Consider the following 19,351-nt stretch of genomic DNA (forward strand, 5'->3'; position numbering starts at 1 on the left):
CCTAAAGTTTTTTAAAGAGCACTGTTTCACTATTTATCCTGTATGTTAAACTCTGAGTGATAATTCATATTTAAAAAAAACAAGTAAAAATGTTTTTTTCTGTGAACTTGGTCTTTAAAAAAACAAGAAATTTAAAATGTTTTCATGGGTTACAATTGGCCAAAATGGCCACCATCAAGTCAAGAGGAACACTGATTACTACAGTGTATTATTTAAATATTTGAAGTTGAAAATAAAAAAGCTTGAAAAAAGTCCAGAGCCTTGGGAAATCGTATTCCATTTGCATTTACAGTTCAAATGGGCAAAACAAACTAAAAGCCCCAAAATGGCCAGGATGGACCAGAGAGCTTGAAATGCAGTTAAGGGTCACATAAACCCACGAGAATGACGGAGGGAGAGAGAAGGGAGATGCCATGGCTCAAGCCGACAGCTCTGATAGTCAATACTTCAGAACGGTGATCTAAAAATAAAAACACACATTTCTACAATAATAAACATCTTTATTGGTATTACAACTTTAAGCCATGAACACATTCAGAGTTCACAGTTGCTTCTTGCAGGATTTGTTGATTCCCAAGCTGCCTTGTGATCTGCAGCATGAAACAACATCTGAAGGATTAGAGAAACAGAAGGAGTCGGGAATCAGCAGACTAACGTTAGTGTAGATAGTGGCACTGATAATGGAGACCCGACTGGCGGGACCACAGGTTTCTACATTCCTGGACCGGGCTCCTGGATACGACAAGACGCCACAGCAGGTGATTTCTAAAACCGTTTCAGACTCATCCACTCAGCGCTGCATTCTTGTGCATGATTTCCCATAAAAAACTTATTTTGTACATGTTTTTACATACATGAGCCTGAGCTGTAATGGGTGAGCTGCTTTCTAAATTCCAGTCATGGATAATTTAGCTGACATTTTCAGAGTAAATAAAACTACCACAGGTGTGACATTGTTTTGTTTTTTAGACTAGATGTCCCGCTCTCTCGCTACCTGAGCACGAATGTAAAATGTGATGGAATGAGCACACTTAGATATTCAACCAACACGACAACACTTTTTTATCCGGTCTTCCATCATTAAGTCACACAGCCATCAAAGAAAAGCTGATATTTTATAGGCAAACATTAATCAAAAGATAAATTTCTGTCTGTTTAAGGAAGCCTCAGCCTCGAGTTAACCTCGAACAACTCTCAAACTGTTTTGCTCATCTTTTTGCAAGCAGGCAACACAAAAATATGTTCATGCAACTGCATGCTTCTTCCCACCCCCCATCTGTGAACAAGCAGCACACACCTTTAGGCACAAATCAAAGGGTAAGCAAAAGTGGAGTAAAAACAGTACAGCAATAATAAAAGTCTATAGGCTGAGTGATGAAATAAAGTTTTAAGAAGAGCACCTGATGTAGACGAGGATTAGTCTAACAAAAACAAACCAGAGTCCCAGTAGGTCACTGGTGGTACTGGTACTGTACTCAGCCTTACCTCAGACACACTTTCTCTGAACTAATGCTTACTTTGGACCATTACTGGATGCTTGTTGGCATATTTTCAAAGCTTTAAGAAGCAGTGCTGATATTTGACAATTACCATGAAGTCCGCCCTAAAGAGAAGTCACCATCTCTCTAGTTCAAAGTGTTCAAGTCTAAGTCCTAGTCCAAGTCACAAAGGATTCGTCAAAGTAGACAGTCAGGTCACGCAGGCCAAGTCAAGTCCAAGAATCTTCCAGTCCATCATCCAATTTCAAATGCCACTTGTTACATTTGCACCCAGAAAATCAGGCCAAATTGCTATGGTGAAATTAGCATGCTAATGCTAGCTTGTTATATAATGCTGCACTCTTTTTACCTCAGAGGTTGGAGCTGGGAAAAAAGTCACACAACAGCATTACAGTTAACATAATCAGAAAAGCTGAGATTGAATATGGGATCGTACACTGCCTGGCAAAAAAGGTCACCACCTGGATTTAACCAAGCCAATAGGAACGAGCCTCCTGTTGGATAATTACTGCATGGGCAATTATATTTTAGTTTTTTGGCTGGGCAGTGTATTTATGTTGTCCCATTAGGTTTGTGGATATTTTATTCGCAGCTGTATTTATGTGCCATTTATTCTATTAAAGTATCTCCTCAACCCAACACATCAGCGGTAATGTAGTGATAGTGGATGGCATGTATTTATACAAGTCTTCTAGGTTCATTGAGCTCCCCAAGGTGCTACACAACAATCACACCCATTCACACACTGGAGGTAATGAGCTACAGTGAAGGTATCACTGGTCCCTCCGACCACCACCAGCAGGCAAGAAGGCTGAAGTATCATGCACATGGACACGTGTACAAGTCAGAGTTCAAGTCTAAGGCTAAGTCATAACCTTGCAAGTCCAAGTGGAAGTCATTGGTTTGCTCCTTGAGTCTAGTCACAAGACTCTTAAATGTGATTTAAATCCCCGTCTAGGACAGAAGTACTCCATCTCTGGCAGGAACGATGCTGCTCAGCCACTGAGGGGAAAGTAAGGATCGCATGGAAAACCTGAGGATTCTGGCTACCTGCTGCTCCTGGAAGCACCGCACACACACACACACACACACACACACACACACACACAGAGAGGGCTCAACACTTTCTTCTCCCTCTGGTTGCAAACAATGATAGGATTTGGGTCTGCTTACAGAAACCATGACGACGGATTTAGAGTGCGAGCCACTATGCAGAGTTGAGTTTTTTTAAAACCATAAAACTGAAAACGCAGCACATGAAAAGGATCTGTGACAGAGGCGATCTTTAGGCACTGACTGTTGGGTTTCTCATGGAAAAAAGATAAGGGTGAAAAGAAAACAGTGTTTAGGACACACTTACAATTATTACCATGCAATCAAACATGTACAATACTTCCCAGTAATATTTCCTTTACTTGATGCACTGTGTAATAATATATCAGCTAAACAAACTCGGGACAAATAGGAGAATACACGCCGGACCTTTAATTTAAGTGTCAGAAGTAGGATTAGAATCAAGCAGGAAATGCAAGAAAAAAAGAACACCAAATGATGAAACGTTTGAGCCCATCAGAGGAAATAATAGTTGTCTGGAAGCACTGAATCATGGGATATCCCGCCAAACCACGTTTCTCTAGAAACTCAACTATATAGAGGTGTTTTGAAACTGTTTGTATGACAGCACAGATGGTGAGGACTTTGTGGTCGCAGACGTAGAATAAGAGTCTCAGAGTGGATGGTTACAAACAGATGACCATCCCTAATGTGATATCGCTTCAACACTAATAACCCACTCCTGGCTGTGAGCGGTGTTCACATCCTTGGTTACGTTTGTTTGACACAGTGTGATGACGCCTCCTTCCACTGGTGTCCAAACGCCTCAGCGGAGTCCCACTATGTCCTTACCCCACCGCGCTGAGTCATCAGAGGTTCAGAGCCAGGGCGACTGTAAGGATGACACCTACGAGCATCATGAAAGGCAGCCAGGTCTTCAAAAAGCCAACACAGCTGGATTGGGCCCAGAGAACCCAGTGGAGGGGACACAACACAGGAAGTAAAGGTGAGAAGATGGACACTCGTGTCAAATTTATTGCAGTGCAAACACTAAGAATGCAGAGATGGTCTTTTCAGCAACCTGAGGGCAAATCCTGCTGGACTACACAGAATCTGTCTTACCTGACATATTTTCCATGAATAAAAGCGAGGAGACAGAGTTTGACCATGTTCCACGACGTGCTGTTTTCATATTGCATCAGATTCAGCGCCATGGCGACATGTGAGTGACAATTGTCACAGCACAGGTTGTGCTATGGAAGAAAAGAAAAGAAAGACTGATTACCACCCTTACGTCTGCCCTAATAAAACAAACACAAACTAAGTCATGTAGTTACCATCCTGTGTTTGTACTCCTCAGAGGCATCGTGGACTGATCTGTCCCAGGCATTAGAGCCACTCGTGTACACTTTGCTTACATCAAGCATCCAGTACCTGCAGTGTGATCACATGTTAAACTTACAGTTTAGCTCTCACCATTTTAAAAACAATGGAACTATTTTAAGGTTTGCTTACTTTGTAGGTCTCCCAAAAGCCATATTGTCTTCCTGTAAAATAAAAACAAGTGTTTAGCTGTTTCCTCAAGATTTCTGGCCTTTTACATGCTTACATTTTCAAGCCTTGCTGTAAAAGCTGTTGGCTTTTTGAAATTGATGACCGTCAGTAAAAAGCAGAAGAAGAATTTTGCATATTAGGCACAGCCTGGCAGTAAAAAGGAGGAGAGTGATGTATTCGGAGGGGAAGTAAAGAGCTAAAACCAGTGTGAACATTGGCCCGGCATACACTAGTTTGAGGGAGCTGATGGAAGCTATGAAATCATGGACCAATGGTGGCCTGGCTTTGCTGCCACTGGATATGTAAGTAAAAATAGTGTTGTTTTTTGACATTGTGGCTTATTTAAGCCTAAATGCTTCTCCGTCATCTCCACATGAAGGGAAAGATGCACGCGCATTGACAGAAATGTTTTGCTCTTGCACCTTTCCGTTTCCCCGCCAGGACAACAGAGGGCATAGCGCTGCTCTGGTGTATCCTGTCACGTATCTGGTCCAAGATAGTGTACAGTTTTTAGTATTTTAGATACTTTTTTAACACAGAGAAATTTGTCCCTCGTTCTCCTCCACCTCTTCATGCACTCGCCACCTCTAAACCCACTTTTCCTGTCATTTCCATCCACGAATAAAAAGCTTGCTTTGTATCTTTTTACTCATCCAGTCACGGGTCAATGAAACCTTTATATTTTAAGAGTTTTTCTGCAAAGTATTCTTCAAGCTTCTCTGTGTCTGTTGCTAGATCTCTTCGGCTTTCTTTTTTTTTTGAGGGCGCAATGGTGGTGCTGTTGACAAAAGCGGTGTCCTGACCAATCACAAGCTTGCATTCTCCGTCTCGCTTGACGGATGTTTAGAAAAGTGGGCTCGACGGGCTTGACTCTATAGCCTGCCGGAGAGTCCTCACAAAGATGATAATGGAGTTGTGTGTCTCTGTACCGACGCAGACTCAGAAGCATAAATCAGGCTTTAGTAATAGGTACGTTTGTGTTAGCATTAGCTTGCTGTTAGCACCAGGTACAGCAAGCTGCTGCAGGCATAGATATGAATACATATGGGCGCTGGAGAGTGTAACAGCTTTACGGCCATATTGGATGAGTCTCCTCACTCTCCAAAGTCAATGCAGAGTGAGCAACTCTGCCTGTTTCTGTGCAGCCTACAGTTACAACAACCAGCGTACAATTGAAAACAGATCACATGGGATTACTAGTGACTTTTCTGGCCTACCTGATAGGATTTTACATTTAAATTTATTTTGTTTATTTATATTTTAATTGTCATGCCATACCTTACTCTGTAGAGATGAACGCACTGGGGTAAAATAGAGACCTTTCCAAGATGGCGGCCGGCCACTACGACTGCGGGGTTTTTAAGCGGGAAACTAAAGTGTTCCTTAAACAAAAACTCAACACTTTGATAAAACGCTCCACAAATCAATAACAACAAAGGGTTGAATTTAAAATGCTTTTAAGCAGAGACAATTAGCATGCGACTTCTAAAAATTATGGCCTCCAAAGATATTAGTTTGGTAACGCTTCCTTTTACAGTCCCCTAATTACTAAGTACTTACATGGTAATTGCATAGTGAGTTCAAGTGTATTATTGTGTAACTAAAGTGTATAATTGTAATAAAGTGTAATTATAGTTTAAAGCAGTATTTACTGGAAACGATTAATACAAATAAAAACAAAAAGAGGTGGAGGAGAACGAGGGACAATAACTGTTTAAGAACTCAGAAAGAATAATACACTTTAACTTACTATGTCATTACCATGTAAGTGCTTAGTAATAAGGGGACTGTAAAAGGAAGCGTTACCATTAGTTTTTATTTCTATCAAAGCTGTTTAAGAATTTGGCTCTTCAGATTTGTTTAAATTATACTTTACTCAGAAATGTATGCCATGAAAGCTCATGTCATGTAGTTTTGCCCTTTTGTGTGCAAAGAGTGTAGCCGTCATCCTGTGTGAACTTCAACTATGTGTAGTGTTATTTTCTGTCACCTTAGAGCAGTTACCCTTTCAAGCAACACAGTCATTACTCACAGAGACAAAGTAGGGTCCAGCAAAGTCCCGGATGACTCCAGTGGAAGTGCAGATTCCCATGTGACCAATAAATGGAAACAGCCATCTGCATGAGAAATAAACAAAAATCATTGTTATTATTTTTATTTTACTCAAGCGTTTGATATTTTAACTTATAATTAATTATCTTCATCTGCAGCGAAATGGGGTCAGTAAACATCGCAAATAGATCATAATAAATCAGATTCTAAAACAGTTTCCTTAAATTTGTTTTTTTTTCTTGATACTGTTTAAATGGATTTAAAATCGAGTAAGCTGTAGATGAGAAAAATGGCACAAATGAGTCCAAACTCGTAAAAACAGACAATTATTTAGGGTTTACTGCAAGTAAACGCATAATAACACAACTCTAATAGAGTAACCACTACGTGGTTTGTACGTCACGAGTTTGGGGTCGTAAAACCTTCAACCCGTTTTGTTTGCTAGCTTGTTTTCTTCCGTATTTTACTCTGTCCAAGCAAGTCTGTTCAAAGCCATCAAGTATATTTTAAGAAAGCATTCCGGGGTTATATTTGTAGGAATAGACGCACAACAACCGTGTGTGAGAAAGCAGTTCCGGCTTAGCTTATGAAGGTTGTTTACTTTTGTTCCGTCTCTCTAAAAAGCTGACTGACCAACACAAGCGGACATAACTTACGACAAAACGGGGATGGGTGTCCAGACGATGCAATAAGGATAGCGACAATCCGCCGGGTTGATTTTCTCAGACGCTATTTGATAATTCTTCATGCTGTCATTCTCAACAACATCCGCCATCGCCAGCTATGGAACCGGAACCCAGCCACAACCCGGAAACTGTGCTTTGTACCTTCACAATAACAGTTAAAACATGGAAAACATTGTAAAATAAATTGAAAATTTTCATTAACTTCGTTAAAAGACCCGCAAAATGCAAACATGGCTTTAATTTGTTATTTTCCAAACAGTGAAAGATAAACGCAGAGAGTTCGGAGAGAGGTTTTACTTTGAAAGGCAGCGGAAGCGCACTTGATAATTCGGCTAAACTTGACACTGGCTAGGCTTCTGAGGCAAGAGGATCGAGTAGGACCTGGCTGCAGACATCAGCTGGTGTGTCGAGAGCAAGATGGCGTGTCATTACTTTAACCGGAAAATCGACGAGTGAAAGACCTCGGCAGGAAGTTGGTCCTTTTTTGGCGGCCGCTACGTTGTTTTCGTTTCAACCATACTCGGCGGGTTTCAATTGAGGAAAGGTAAGGATAAGGATGATAGATAAAGAAAGAAAGATAAGGATGAAATTAACTAATTGTTGCAACCGTTCTTAGTTCTTAAATGTAGGCACTATAGCGTTTAAAGCTTTACCAGAGAATTATTGCAAAGGCACCGTGTTTCATAGCTAATTGTATCAATATTAACGAATGCAGGGAGATCACAAGCTAGCTAACACAAAAGCTACATAAATAAAGCTATCAGCAATTGTAGCTTAGCTTTAACTTAGCTATTTGATTTTTCTGGTCTCCCTGTTTGTTAAAACAGTTAAAGTAATAATATTAACTTTATATATAATTTAGATATGATATAAAGTCCACGATTTCTAATACTGACTTGACTGAAACGTTATTAATACCCTTTTTTAATCAAAAAGCATAGATTTTCAGAGATTTGTAAGTGATTTCAATCTCTAGTTTTCATAGGAGGCTAAAGTTAGCTTCCGATTCGGGAAATGGCTAAAGGGCTAATACACCCAATTTTTCTCTACTCTGACCATTTTTATTCTGCTCTAGCTCAAAACCTACAATACATACACTCTTCAAACCTGTTTTAGATTATTCTGGGCTCGTAGGAATGCATAAAACATAGTTTGTGATTTGTGAAACCTTCCTCTGGTTTGTGAAACTTCAAAAAAGACAGATTTATCAATTTATTTTTCAGCATCTGGCCCACACTGGAACTGGTCCTGTGCACCCAGAAATTTTTTTTTTTTTTTCTGGACAAGCTTAGCTTTCAATATCTCTAAATATTTTTCAGTTATTGTGTGTGGTGTGCTGGGTCATTCTACTGTGGTTGCACAATTCAGGTGTCCTGCAACAGGTACAATAACTTTGAAATAGTAGCCGCTTCTCTAATTAATGCCGCCCTCCTTCTGATTCTGTTTCAGAATAATCCTAACCTTATAAAAAATAGATATTTTTGTCGACTGACTGCTTTGATCGGGTTTGGTTTATATTAATATTACCGGATTTAAGCACATGTAGCTGCAAATCATTCAGGAGTTAGAGGCCTTAAATATAGATCTAAAATGAATATTGGACTTCTTCAAGTGACACTGACAAAACTCCTTACATGTGCTTGTATTCTTCATTTGCTAATAAGATGTATTTTTATCTAAATTACAGGACAATCGAGGCTTTGAAAAATGGAACCCAGGCAGTGATTTCAGATGGTGAAATCAAGGTAATGTTTAATTATAATATTTTAAGACTCTAAAATTGGACATAGGATAATGCAATCCCTTGTTTTCTGTGGTAATGTTGCTAATTTTTAACTCTTGTCTCTACTCAGACTTTGTATAAGGATCTCTGCAGCGGTGGAGTGAAGTCTGGCCTCATGTATCTGTGGCACAATCCAGGTGTCTCGCTTAAATTAAAGCAAAGACTAAAGCCACTGATGTTCCACTTTGCTGATGCACAGGTAAATGTATACTGACTTACAATAAGCTGCATCACATTTATTTATGTGGATGCGTGGTTAGTGGGCCACCTGGGTCCGTTGTCTAATGCTGAGAGGAACGTTTTGTTCATTTTTTTGTTAACGTGTTTTATAGGTTGACGAGCTGACGGAGCGGATTGGTTCATGCCCAGGAATAGATAAACTAATAAAGAAGGGAGAGTTCCAGTTTCTGGACTTGGTGTTTGATGTCCTTGTTCCAGAGGTACAACGCAGTCTTCAGCAGTGATTGGTATAAAAGTTACTTTTCGAAAACATTTGACAGTGTATGAAGTAATCCTTAACAGAGTTTGGTGGCAGGAGAATCTCGTCTCTGCTTTTAGCGGATGATGTGGTCCTCCTAGCTTCACCCAGCTCTGACCTTCAGCTCTTGCTGGGTAGGTTCGCGGCCGAGTGTGAAGCGGCTGGGATGAGGATCAGCACCTCCAAGTCTGAGACCATGGTTCTCGACCGGAAAAGGGTGGCTTGCCAACTCCGGGTCGGGGGAGAGGTCCTACCTCAAGTGGAGGAGTTTAAGTATCTCGGGGTCTTGTTCACGAGTGAGGGTAGGAGGGATCGGGAGATCGACAGGCGGATTGGTTCGGCGTCTGCAGTGATGCAGACGCCGAACCAATCTGTCGTGGTAAAGAGGGAGCTGAGTCAGAAAGCCAGGCTGTCGATTTACCGGTCGATCTACGTCCCAATCCTCACCTATGGTCATGAGCTTTGGGTAATGACCGAAAGAACGAGATCGCGGATACAAGCGGCCGAAATGAGTTTCCTCCATAGGGTGGCCGGGCTCAGCCTTAGAGATAGGGTGAGGAGCTCGGACATCCGCGAGGGACTCGGAGTCAGTTGAGGTGGTTTGGGCATCTGGTCAGGATGCCTCCTGGACGCCTCCCTGGGGAGGTGTTTCGGGCATGTCCTGCTGGCAGGAGGCCCCCGGGTCGACCCAGGACACGTTGGAGAGGTTACATCTCCAATCTGGTCCGGGAACGCCTTGGGGTCCTGCCGGAGGAGCTGGTGGAGGTGGCCGGGGAGAGGACGGTCTGGAGCTCCCTAGTTGGGATGCTGCCCCCACGACCTGGACCCGGATAAGCGGAGGAAGACGACGACGATGAAGTAATCCTGCATGTTTTTCAGGTAACAATAAAAGTGTTGGAAAAATGGGAGGGGATGAATCGATATGCAGCTGAGAAAGCCATGCTTCAGCAAATTCATTTGTACCCAAAATAAAATGGTTGTGAAATTAAGTGTTTCTTTGGTTTTATTGTCTTTCACTCAAAATAAATACCAACTAGCTAAATAGTTATCAGCTGTAGTAGTTAAATTCTGTTGCAATGAGCTGCTGTGATACACAATAGGACAGTGTTATGGATATTTAATAACTAATTTTTGTTGCTGGTGAGAGAGGAGTGTTGCTGAAATGTTTTTCACTGCTTCTGGGAGTCCTGTATTTAGCAATTGGTGTAGGTCAAAAGTTCATCTTGGGCTTAACAATAAAACTGAATATTTAGCAAGTACTATTTTGTTTGCACATTTTGAAAAGTCTTAGTTTAACGTGTTCTCATTTTATCCATATGTTTTTTTAATTCACTTTACAGCCTTTTATTGTGTGTGTATATACAAGTGCTGGCCAGTAAATTAGAATATCATCAAAAGGTTGAAAATATTTCAGTAATTCCATTCAAAACGTGAAACTTGTACATTATATTCATGCAATGCACACAGACCAATGTATTTCCGATGTTTATTACGTTTAATTTTGATATTTATAGGTGACAACCAATGAAAACATCAAATCTGGTATCTCAGAAAATTAGAATATTCTAAAGGCCAATGAAAAAATGTTTGTTTCTCTAATGTTGGCCAACTGAAAAGAATGAACATGAAAAGAATGTGCATGTATAGCACTCAATACTTAGTCGGGGCTCCTTTTGCCTCAATAACTGCAGTAATGCGGCGTGGCATGGACTCGATCAGTCTGTGGCACTGCTCAGGTGTTATGAGAGCCCAGGTTGCTCTGATAGTCGTCTTCAGCTCCTCTGCATTGTTGGGTCTAGCGTATTGCATCCTCCGCTTCACAATACCCCATAGATTTTCTATGGGGTTAAGGTCAGGCGAGTTTGCTGGCCAATCAAGGACAGGGATACCATGGTCCTTGAACCAGGTGCTGGTGGTTTTGGCACTGTGTGCAGGTGCCAAGTCCTGTTGAAAGGTGAAGTCTGCATCCCCATAAAGTTGGTCAGCAGCAGGAAGCATGAAGTGCTCTAAAACTTCCTGGTAGACGGCTGCATTGACCCTGGACCTCAGGAAACAGAGTGGGCCAACACCGGCAGATGACATGGCACCCCACACCATCACTGACGGTGGAAACTTTACACTGGACCTCATGCAACGTGGATTCTGTGCTTCTCCGCTCTTCCTCCAGACTCTGGGTCCTTGATTTCCAAAGGAAATGCAGAACTTGCTTTCATCAGAAAACATAACTTTGGACCACTCAGCATCAGTCCAGTCCTTTTTGTCCTTGGCCCAGGCGAGACGCTTCTTGCGCTGTTTCTTGTTCAGGAGTGGCTTGACACACGGAATGCGACACCTGAATCCCATGTCTTTCATGAGTCTCCTCGTGGTGGTTCTTGAAGCGCTGACTCCAGCTGCAGTCCACTCTTTGTGGATCTCCCCCACATTTTTGAATGGGTTTGTCGTCACAATTCTCTGCAGGGTGCGGTTATCCCTAGAGCTTGTACACTTTTTTCTACCACATTTTTTCCGTCCCTTCGCCTGTCTGTTAATGTGCTTGGACACAGAGCTCTGCGAACAGCCAGCTTCTTTAGCAATCACCTTTTGTGTCTTGCCCTCCTTGTGCAAGGTGTCAATGATTGTCTTTTGGACAGCTGTTAAGTCAGAAGTCTTCCCCATGATTGTGGTGCCTTCAAAACAAGACTGAGGGACCTTTTAAAGGCCTTTGCAGGTGTTTTGAGTAAATCAGCTGATTAGAGTGGCAGCAGGTGTCTTCTATATTCAGCCTTTTCAGAATATTCTAATTTTTTGAGATACCAAATTTGGAGTTTTCATTAGTTGTCACTTATGAATATCAAATTTAAATGTAATGAACATTGGAAATACATTGGTCTGTGTGCATTGCATGAATATAATGTACAAGTTTCACGTTTTGAATGGAATTACTGAAATATTTTCAACCTTTTGATGATATTCTAATTTACTGGCCAGCACCTGTATACATATATACATGTGTGTGTGTATGTATGTGCTACTGTCATAAAAATTCCCTGTCTGAAAAACAAAGGGATTTAATATTCAATTTTCATGCAACGCAGGTAACAACGTTACTTAAGTTTGCCAGTCCAGATCTGAAGAGAAAAAAAAATCCGAAATTAAAAGCTTTTTCCGGTAAGTTTTGTTTTTTAAAAAACTACTTCCAGTGAAAGTAATGACTTCTGGTTAAGGTAATGACCCACCGTGTAATTTTTCTCTTAAATATGTACAAATCGAAGAGAAAAACAACACGGTATGGTTTTGAAAAATTCAAACTACTTTTGTGGTTTGTCAATAAAGCGTATTCAAGAAAAAAAAACTACTTCCGGCGAAGGTAATGACCTGAAAAAAAAAACTACTTCCGGCGAAGTAATGACACATTTTTTCCGGATACGTCATTTCCTGTCACGGCAAAGACGCCAGCTGATGTCTGCAGCCAGATGCTCTTGAGAGGATCTGGCTGCGGCCGCTGTGGAGCTCTACAGTAACCGGAAACACGTGACCTCCACAGTAGCCGGAAACACGTGACCTCCACAGTAGCCGGAAACACGTGACCTCCACAGTAGCCGGAAACACGTAACTTTAGTTAAATCGACCTTGACAGCGAAAACTAAATTGTGATTTTGTTACTTATGATGCTGCTGAGAAATAAAAGGCTCCTGTGTGAAATGTATGGTTGTAGTTGTGTGTCTTATTTTGAAAGAACTATTTACGCGTTACCATAGCGATCAGAGAGCATTAAGAAGCGTGCCCGTCTGAGAAAAGTGCATAAAGCATGTAGTGAAGGGTTTTTACAGTCTTAACATCTATAATAATTGTAAAAAAATAAAGTTGGCTACTTCATGGATTTCACCTACCGCGGGTTATTTTTAGAACGTAACTCCTGCAATATACGAGGGACTGCTGTATTATTAATAGTAGAGTCTGGGACATCTAATCGATTAACATCAACATTGATTATTATGCACTATTATTTTTGTTCAACGGTGATAAAGTCCTAATGTCTTCATGAAAGTTCCTTTTTTCCCCATCTGAGCATCGGGGAAAAGGCTGTCTTGCAATTGTTGAGGTCACTAGTGTGTGCCCCATTTCTTCCAGGATCACTCTCTTTATAGGTTTTAATGGACTCCTAGTACTGTGAAGTGGTTCCATGGTACAAAGGCATTGTATTCCAAGATCTGGGAGACTGTAGAAATGAGCAGTGATGCCCTTCCTACCATCTGTCCAGAAAAATAAGTGATCTGGAAGCTGTTAGGCTTATTTACAGCAGCAGCACATTCTGTACCTGCATAAACTCCAGGACACATTTACTAACAGTGTTTGTTGCTGTATGTGCTGCAGCTTTGAATTTTTTAATAATATATATTTTGTTAATATTTTGGTTATGCTGTCTTGTTATGAAGTGTACAAGAGTAAAAGTGTTTTTAGCATATGCTTCAAAGCTAAGTTTGCCTGGGAAACTCAAAGCTCAATAGTCTGTATCAACAGAAATTCACTGCAGCCTATGTAATATTTGATGCGTCATAATTTATTCTACTCTATCTTGCAAATACATATTTGTGTGGCAATGTCATGCACAACACACACAACTATTAGATCCTTAAGATCAAACCCGTGTCATTCTTTTGGTCCACTGCAGTGCAGCAGTCAAAAAAAAAAAAAAAAAAAAGTGAATCTTGAGTGAAGTGGCCACAAATGGCCAGGATAGAGCCCAGAGTGCTAATGTTTAAAATGTATACAATTATTATTGATTACAATTCTTTACTGTTAATATCAACAACAAGCTTTTTATTTGGAAATTACAAGTATAAAAAAATGCTGTTACATTTACATTTAATGCTGTTATACTGTAATCCTTTATTATAAGTATGGACATAGAATCAAGTGAACAACATTTTGAAATAAGTTTAATTGGAATTTTGTACTATACAAAAACAAAACAAAAACAACAACAACGACATATTAAACAAACAAACAAACACAGTCAGTGCCTTCATTTGTCCATTACATGTCAAACATAGCACTGACCCTTAGTCCCTGCTCATCAGCACATGCTTTCAAAAAGAGCTCCATGTCCTCTGCAAACTGAAAAACAAAGAGGAACATGTCCCTTGCTGCTCCAGTGTCTTCTTCCTCTGACATGTCTCTTAAGACCCTCTGCTGGTCCCCTTGATTTAAGGACAGATATTTTGGCATTGTTACGTGTCCACGGAAAAGTGCCTTATTTTGGACAACCCACTGCACAGCAGGATGCAGATCTTCAACAACTGCTGGCTCCTGTGTCAGGCACATGGGGATACAAACATAGCTATTTCTCTGTTGCAGAACAGTTTTTTTGACAGTTATTCAAATGTCACTAACCATGTAATTACACTACTGTTTAAAGTGAATACTGACCTGACTGACTTCCTGGAACTTGCGCTTTTTCAGTCTGAAAATGGGCACGTGTTGTCCTTCAAGCACAGCTTTGGCTTCCTCTCTCCAGTGTGCAAATAGCTTGCCAGAGCTTAACAGAAAATGTTGATATTGTTAAGGAGTGTAAACTTTAACACAACATAGAACAGAAGTCAAAATATAAATACCTCCTGAGATCAAAGTTCTCCATCAACAGCAAGCACCACCATTTACGCAAGTAGGGCATGTCTGACTAAAATATTAATATGAAACATATTTAACAACTTTCAAAAGATTCAAGACTCCATTGCTGTGAAAGTAAATAGAATACTTACTATAGTATAGTCAAATGGTGCATCCAGTGCCACGTACAGAGCAGACTATTTGGAAGAAAAAATAACAATGTCATTTTTTTAGAAGCTTAAATTAGCTTCTGTATGAATCTCAAGAAGAGAAGAGAAAAATTACCATCAGCATGAAGATCCCACAGTCAACTCCGTAGTCTTGGCTTGGAAAACCCTGTATTACATTGAAAATAAAGGCTCGTTGATAAAATCCCTTAAAAGAAGACTAGTGTAATTCATATTACTCACCATACACTTAAACTAGCACATACCTTCAAGTCAAAGCTGTTTTTTTCTGACCACTGCCCGGGAATGAGCTTCACTGCAAGATTCCTTTTTTTTTCAAGGCAGTTACATTCACAAGTTAACAGACATCATCATGATGGGTGTGAAATGTTTATTGCTAATAGCACCAACTGTAACTGCAGGTCTTAGGAACACGACCTCAACAAAACAGCATAACAAAATGAAAAAGTACAGTCACATGCTCACAGTTGGTCAAAATAAAGCATTTTCAGCTTTAATTTGAGGTTGGCATATTTTATAAACTAATATTTAATGGTGTTTTATGTTAAACTAAAATGTTTGAAGACCCTATTTATGTCTGAAACTCATCTAAAGACAGCATCACTGACGATCAGAATGTGAAGATGAGAAATAGAATAAAATGTTGAAGCATCGTGCTGATATAGTTTATAAAAAAAGCATGTGAGTGTACTGTATGTGTGAACACTCAAGATCAGCAGAACATGATCATGCACTTAACCTGGAACACTGAACAGGTTCCCGAAAATTCTGGAACAAACCAAAAATGCTTATAAAAATGTGACCTCAAAAGTGAAACATATTGTTGGCCACCAAATCCTGCCTTTGTGTGTAACGGGTCAAGAAAGAGGATTTCTCTTCTAGGTGGCTTCAGTACCTAAAAGACAGTTAGCCATGGCTTCAAACCTGAAAACAATGTCATTGCAAGCGATCACAATCAAAGACTTTTGAAACTGCGTCATAAAAGCTTGAATACATCTCAGACACATAGCAACATTCTAACAGTGTGTATGTGTCAAAAAACAAGACTTACACACAACTGGAAATGAGCAGAGAGGGAGAACTATGATGTCCATCCTCTGAGCTTCAGTCTGAAACAGAATTTTATTTTGAAGTATTCTGTATATGAACTCTCACCAAAGTTATAAAAAAAATAATCTTTTTGATCACTTGCTTGTTTCTTTAAAGGACGGTACACTTACAGGAAAGGACTGCAATGTATCACAGCCATAGGGTGCAAGCCGAGTCCGGGTGACATACAGGTTTTCTATGTAAATGCTTATCCCCTAGAATGTAAAAACAGCACATTTAAAACAACAACTCTTTAAATTAAAGCTTGACAATCATCCTATACAACATACAGTACCTTTGACTGAACAATTTTAGTGATAAGCTCAAAACAGCCATTTGCAATCTGAAACAGAAAAAATCATAAAAAAAAAATGAAAGTACACTTTATTATTTCATATTCATAGAAACAAAATACTTACAGTCGATTCCATTTCTTTGTTTAAACCCAGTGTCCAAAAATCTGCCCGCGTGAGGCATCCAGAAGACGTTTCAACAATCAGCTCATCTTTGGGTCTGCTGATGTCCAGAACATAGTTGAGCTAAAAAACAGAGATATCATGGACTGTGGATGACAAAATCAGATAAGCACGTTGCACTTTGCGACATCTGAAAACTTTAACATACAAGCTGTTGTTGGCCAGGGTGCGGTACAAACACCACGATGAACGGCTGGCCAAAATGTTCTCAGGCTTTGTCAGAGCTTCGCACGGTGGTCCACACAGGTCAGGAAACGTTGCATCTGTTGACCTTCTTTTGGCTTTCTTGTTGTCAACTCCTTCCCGAGGATCTGTAGGGACTTTAACAGTTTTCAGACAAAACACTGCATAGAATGCATATTAAATGCATACAAATGCAAGAAAAATAAGCACTGTTTACAGAAGGAAATTCATTTGAAACAGCAGATAAGTTCGTTTACGAGCCCGCAACTACAACAAGATAATGAATGCAAGATTATTATTTCACCTATATATGACAATCACTATTCAAAATAAGAAATTTTACCAGTGTCACCAGACATTGAAGGTGCTGGGTTCAACACCGTTTCTGTGGGTTCTCTGGGTTTACTGCACACCTGTGGGGCTAGGTACACAAAGAAAACAATATAAACACACAGATAGGAACAAATCTAACATGTGACCAATGGTAGCGTTCTGGTCATGAGACAATGCATGTACCTACCTACGACAGCTTGACCCAGTGCCGACAATGAGATATTGATCTTTCCAAGTCGACCATGTCTTAGCTGCCTGTCCAGAAGTTTCTTGTTGGTGACAGTGTTATAATGATGAGTTATATTCCTCATCAGAAACACGTGTGGATGGACTCATGTTACTTAAAAAGTAATTGCTTTTCCTCATGTTTGCAAAGAACTGTTCAACAACTTGACTGTTCAGCCAGCCTTTCAGCTCTGGGACAAGTTGAATTCTGCGTAATATGTCCTTGGGATCTTTTGTTTTTCCCTCATGAAATCTGTCATCCAGGACATAATGGTCAGATGATCCAGTGACAGGATGAGGATCTTCATTTACACTATCCATCCATTCATGTAGCCATGGAAGATTCACTTTCAGGCTTCCATCCTGTGCAGCCTTGACATTTTCCTCAGTGGGCTCAGCCAGTCGACCTTCATGTGGGTGAAATGGCAGTTTATCAGGAACCCGCAAATTGGTGTGTGCCGCCAAACCCCTCGCAAAATCGTAAACACAGACGTTTGGCATGTGCTTCCAGGACAGGAGAAGGTCAGCAAAATCCCGGGGACTTTCAGCACGAAGATTAAATTTAACGCTGTATACAATGCCATGTGGACATAGTATTACAGACCATCCTCCTGCAAGCAAAGATTTAAAAAGTTGTTTGTGATTGTAATTACATATTTTAATGCTACTTCTAATAATCACTAAGTGATGCTTACCAGAGGCACCCCATATGCTTTGAAACACCTTATCATATGTCTGCCTGCTCTTCATCTTCTCCCTCAGTCTGGTGATGAGATCAAAGCGGGAGCCTTTGGAGTCGAAGTTGCATGCTTTACACAATTTTCTTACCACTCCAACCTGACAGTAATTAGGGAAAAATGTAAATGGAACAACCCCTGAACGTTATGTCACATCTTCTGAAAAAACATAAAAGCAATGTTACCTTTTGTTTTGCGAGTTCATCCAACAGACGGTCTTCTGTGACACTGCTAAGCTTTGCTTCATGTGAAGAGCTTATTCCTACTTTTTGAAACTCTGTGTTAAGCACAATGTCACTTGTACGAGTTTCATTCCCGATCCACGGTGCCCAGGACGTGTAACTTGGTGCAACTGAAAATGGATTCTTCGTGCCGCCTACAGAAAATGGCATGTTTTTAATTACAATCTAAATTACTTTAAAACACTGAATGACTTTCAATGAGTTTTTGCCATTACTTACTTGGAAAAAACCCACGGCTTATCATTTCCAGGTGAACAGAGTTCCAAAAACCTTCAATGTCATGTTCACCATTGAAGTCTTCCGGGGCTTTGAGGTCACTCACTATAATAAATTGACTCATAAGAACATGCACATAATGTACACAATGAACTATGAACACAAATGTACATTAAACTTACCTGCTAACTTGAACACCCCTTTTCTGTGTAAGTCCATAACTACCACAGGGGGGTGAAACCCACAGTTTATGCAGGAGTACATATAGTCTGTGTCAGTCAAAGCCTCAAAATGGCAATAAGCATGAAACATGGTATCCCTAGAAGGAAACTTCACTCTTCTTAAGCCCTCCAATGAGTCAATGACCCTTGAAGTGGAAACATGGTTCTGTAATATGACAATAGGGTGAAGAAGACTATGATTACAGATATTTAAATTTGGGCACCAACATATCATAATGACACAAACACATTTTTAAAGCAATCTTCAGATGAGTACATTTTATTTTTGTGATCCTCACCTGCAGATTTTCTCTCAGAAAAAGGCAGAGTTCAAGAGACAAAACAACGTGGTTGTCAAAGTTGTGAAGCCCATCGGTCCACTCCTGGTATCTGTAGACCATGTGGCACTGAGGACACAATCTATGGTGTGTTGAAACATCTGTTAAAGACAAGTCACAATAATGTCAAAACATTAGTATAGGAACAATTATAACTGATTATTTCACACTGATGTTTAATCTTATTCATTAAAACTTACTCTCAATCACTCCCATCATGCTGACAATCCTCGCTTTATTGGTAATTAGAACAGCCTCATCAAGTTTTGGGTGCTCTGGGCACACCTGGCACAACGTTTCACATGGAAAGAGCTGTTTCTGATGATCCATTTTCTGTGAGATGACATTTTCTGGAAGAGATACAGGAATTTTTTTTCTCTTTAAAAATATAGCGTATACTCCTTTCAAC

General features: G+C 40.2%; 3 protein-coding genes and 1 long non-coding RNA gene across 5 annotated transcripts; all 4 read right to left on the reverse strand.

The window, feature by feature from the left end:
- Positions 1–2,963: 2,963 nt before the first annotated feature.
- On the reverse strand, positions 2,964–6,972 carry tmem222b (transmembrane protein 222b). The gene is made up of 6 exons (XM_015976793.3): positions 6,815–6,972; positions 6,139–6,223; positions 4,068–4,099; positions 3,890–3,986; positions 3,675–3,805; positions 2,964–3,506 (listed from the first exon to the last, which is right to left on the reverse strand). The coding sequence occupies exons 1-6, from the start codon at positions 6,931–6,933 to the stop codon at positions 3,422–3,424; spliced, it is 549 nt and encodes a 182-aa protein (XP_015832279.1). The 5' UTR covers positions 6,934–6,972; the 3' UTR covers positions 2,964–3,421.
- Positions 6,973–13,978: 7,006 nt separating this feature from the next.
- LOC139064306 (structural maintenance of chromosomes protein 5-like) lies at positions 13,979–15,972 on the reverse strand. Of its 2 annotated transcripts, XM_070547679.1 has the most exons (6): positions 15,128–15,961; positions 14,980–15,030; positions 14,847–14,891; positions 14,700–14,764; positions 14,515–14,623; positions 13,979–14,394 (listed from the first exon to the last, which is right to left on the reverse strand). In XM_070547679.1, exons 2-6 carry the CDS (start codon positions 14,986–14,988, stop codon positions 14,122–14,124), a joined length of 501 nt encoding a protein of 166 aa, XP_070403780.1. In that variant the 5' UTR covers positions 14,989–15,030; positions 15,128–15,961; the 3' UTR covers positions 13,979–14,121. The 2 variants fall into 2 exon arrangements, 1 of the variants encoding a protein (XP_070403780.1); XR_011517381.1 differs by lacking the exon at positions 14,700–14,764 and having other exon boundaries at positions 15,128–15,972.
- A 98-nt stretch (positions 15,973–16,070) lies between these two features.
- On the reverse strand, positions 16,071–16,750 carry LOC129154529 (uncharacterized). The gene is made up of 4 exons (XR_008559833.2): positions 16,596–16,750; positions 16,391–16,510; positions 16,267–16,314; positions 16,071–16,186 (listed from the first exon to the last, which is right to left on the reverse strand). It is a non-coding gene; the product is annotated as an uncharacterized lncRNA (long non-coding RNA).
- Positions 16,751–16,846: 96 nt separating this feature from the next.
- Positions 16,847–18,774, reverse strand: LOC129154528 (HMG domain-containing protein 3-like). Its single transcript, XM_054734250.2, has 6 exons — positions 18,566–18,774; positions 18,387–18,488; positions 18,111–18,301; positions 17,884–18,025; positions 17,151–17,799; positions 16,847–17,051 (listed from the first exon to the last, which is right to left on the reverse strand). The coding sequence occupies exons 1-5, from the start codon at positions 18,693–18,695 to the stop codon at positions 17,249–17,251; spliced, it is 1,116 nt and encodes a 371-aa protein (XP_054590225.2). The 5' UTR covers positions 18,696–18,774; the 3' UTR covers positions 16,847–17,051; positions 17,151–17,248.
- Between the last annotated feature and the right edge of the window lie 577 nt (positions 18,775–19,351).

Source organism: Nothobranchius furzeri, chromosome 19 (genome assembly GCF_043380555.1).
Source record: "Nothobranchius furzeri strain GRZ-AD chromosome 19, NfurGRZ-RIMD1, whole genome shotgun sequence".
In the NCBI taxonomy this organism is placed as follows: domain Eukaryota; kingdom Metazoa; phylum Chordata; class Actinopteri; order Cyprinodontiformes; family Nothobranchiidae; genus Nothobranchius; species Nothobranchius furzeri.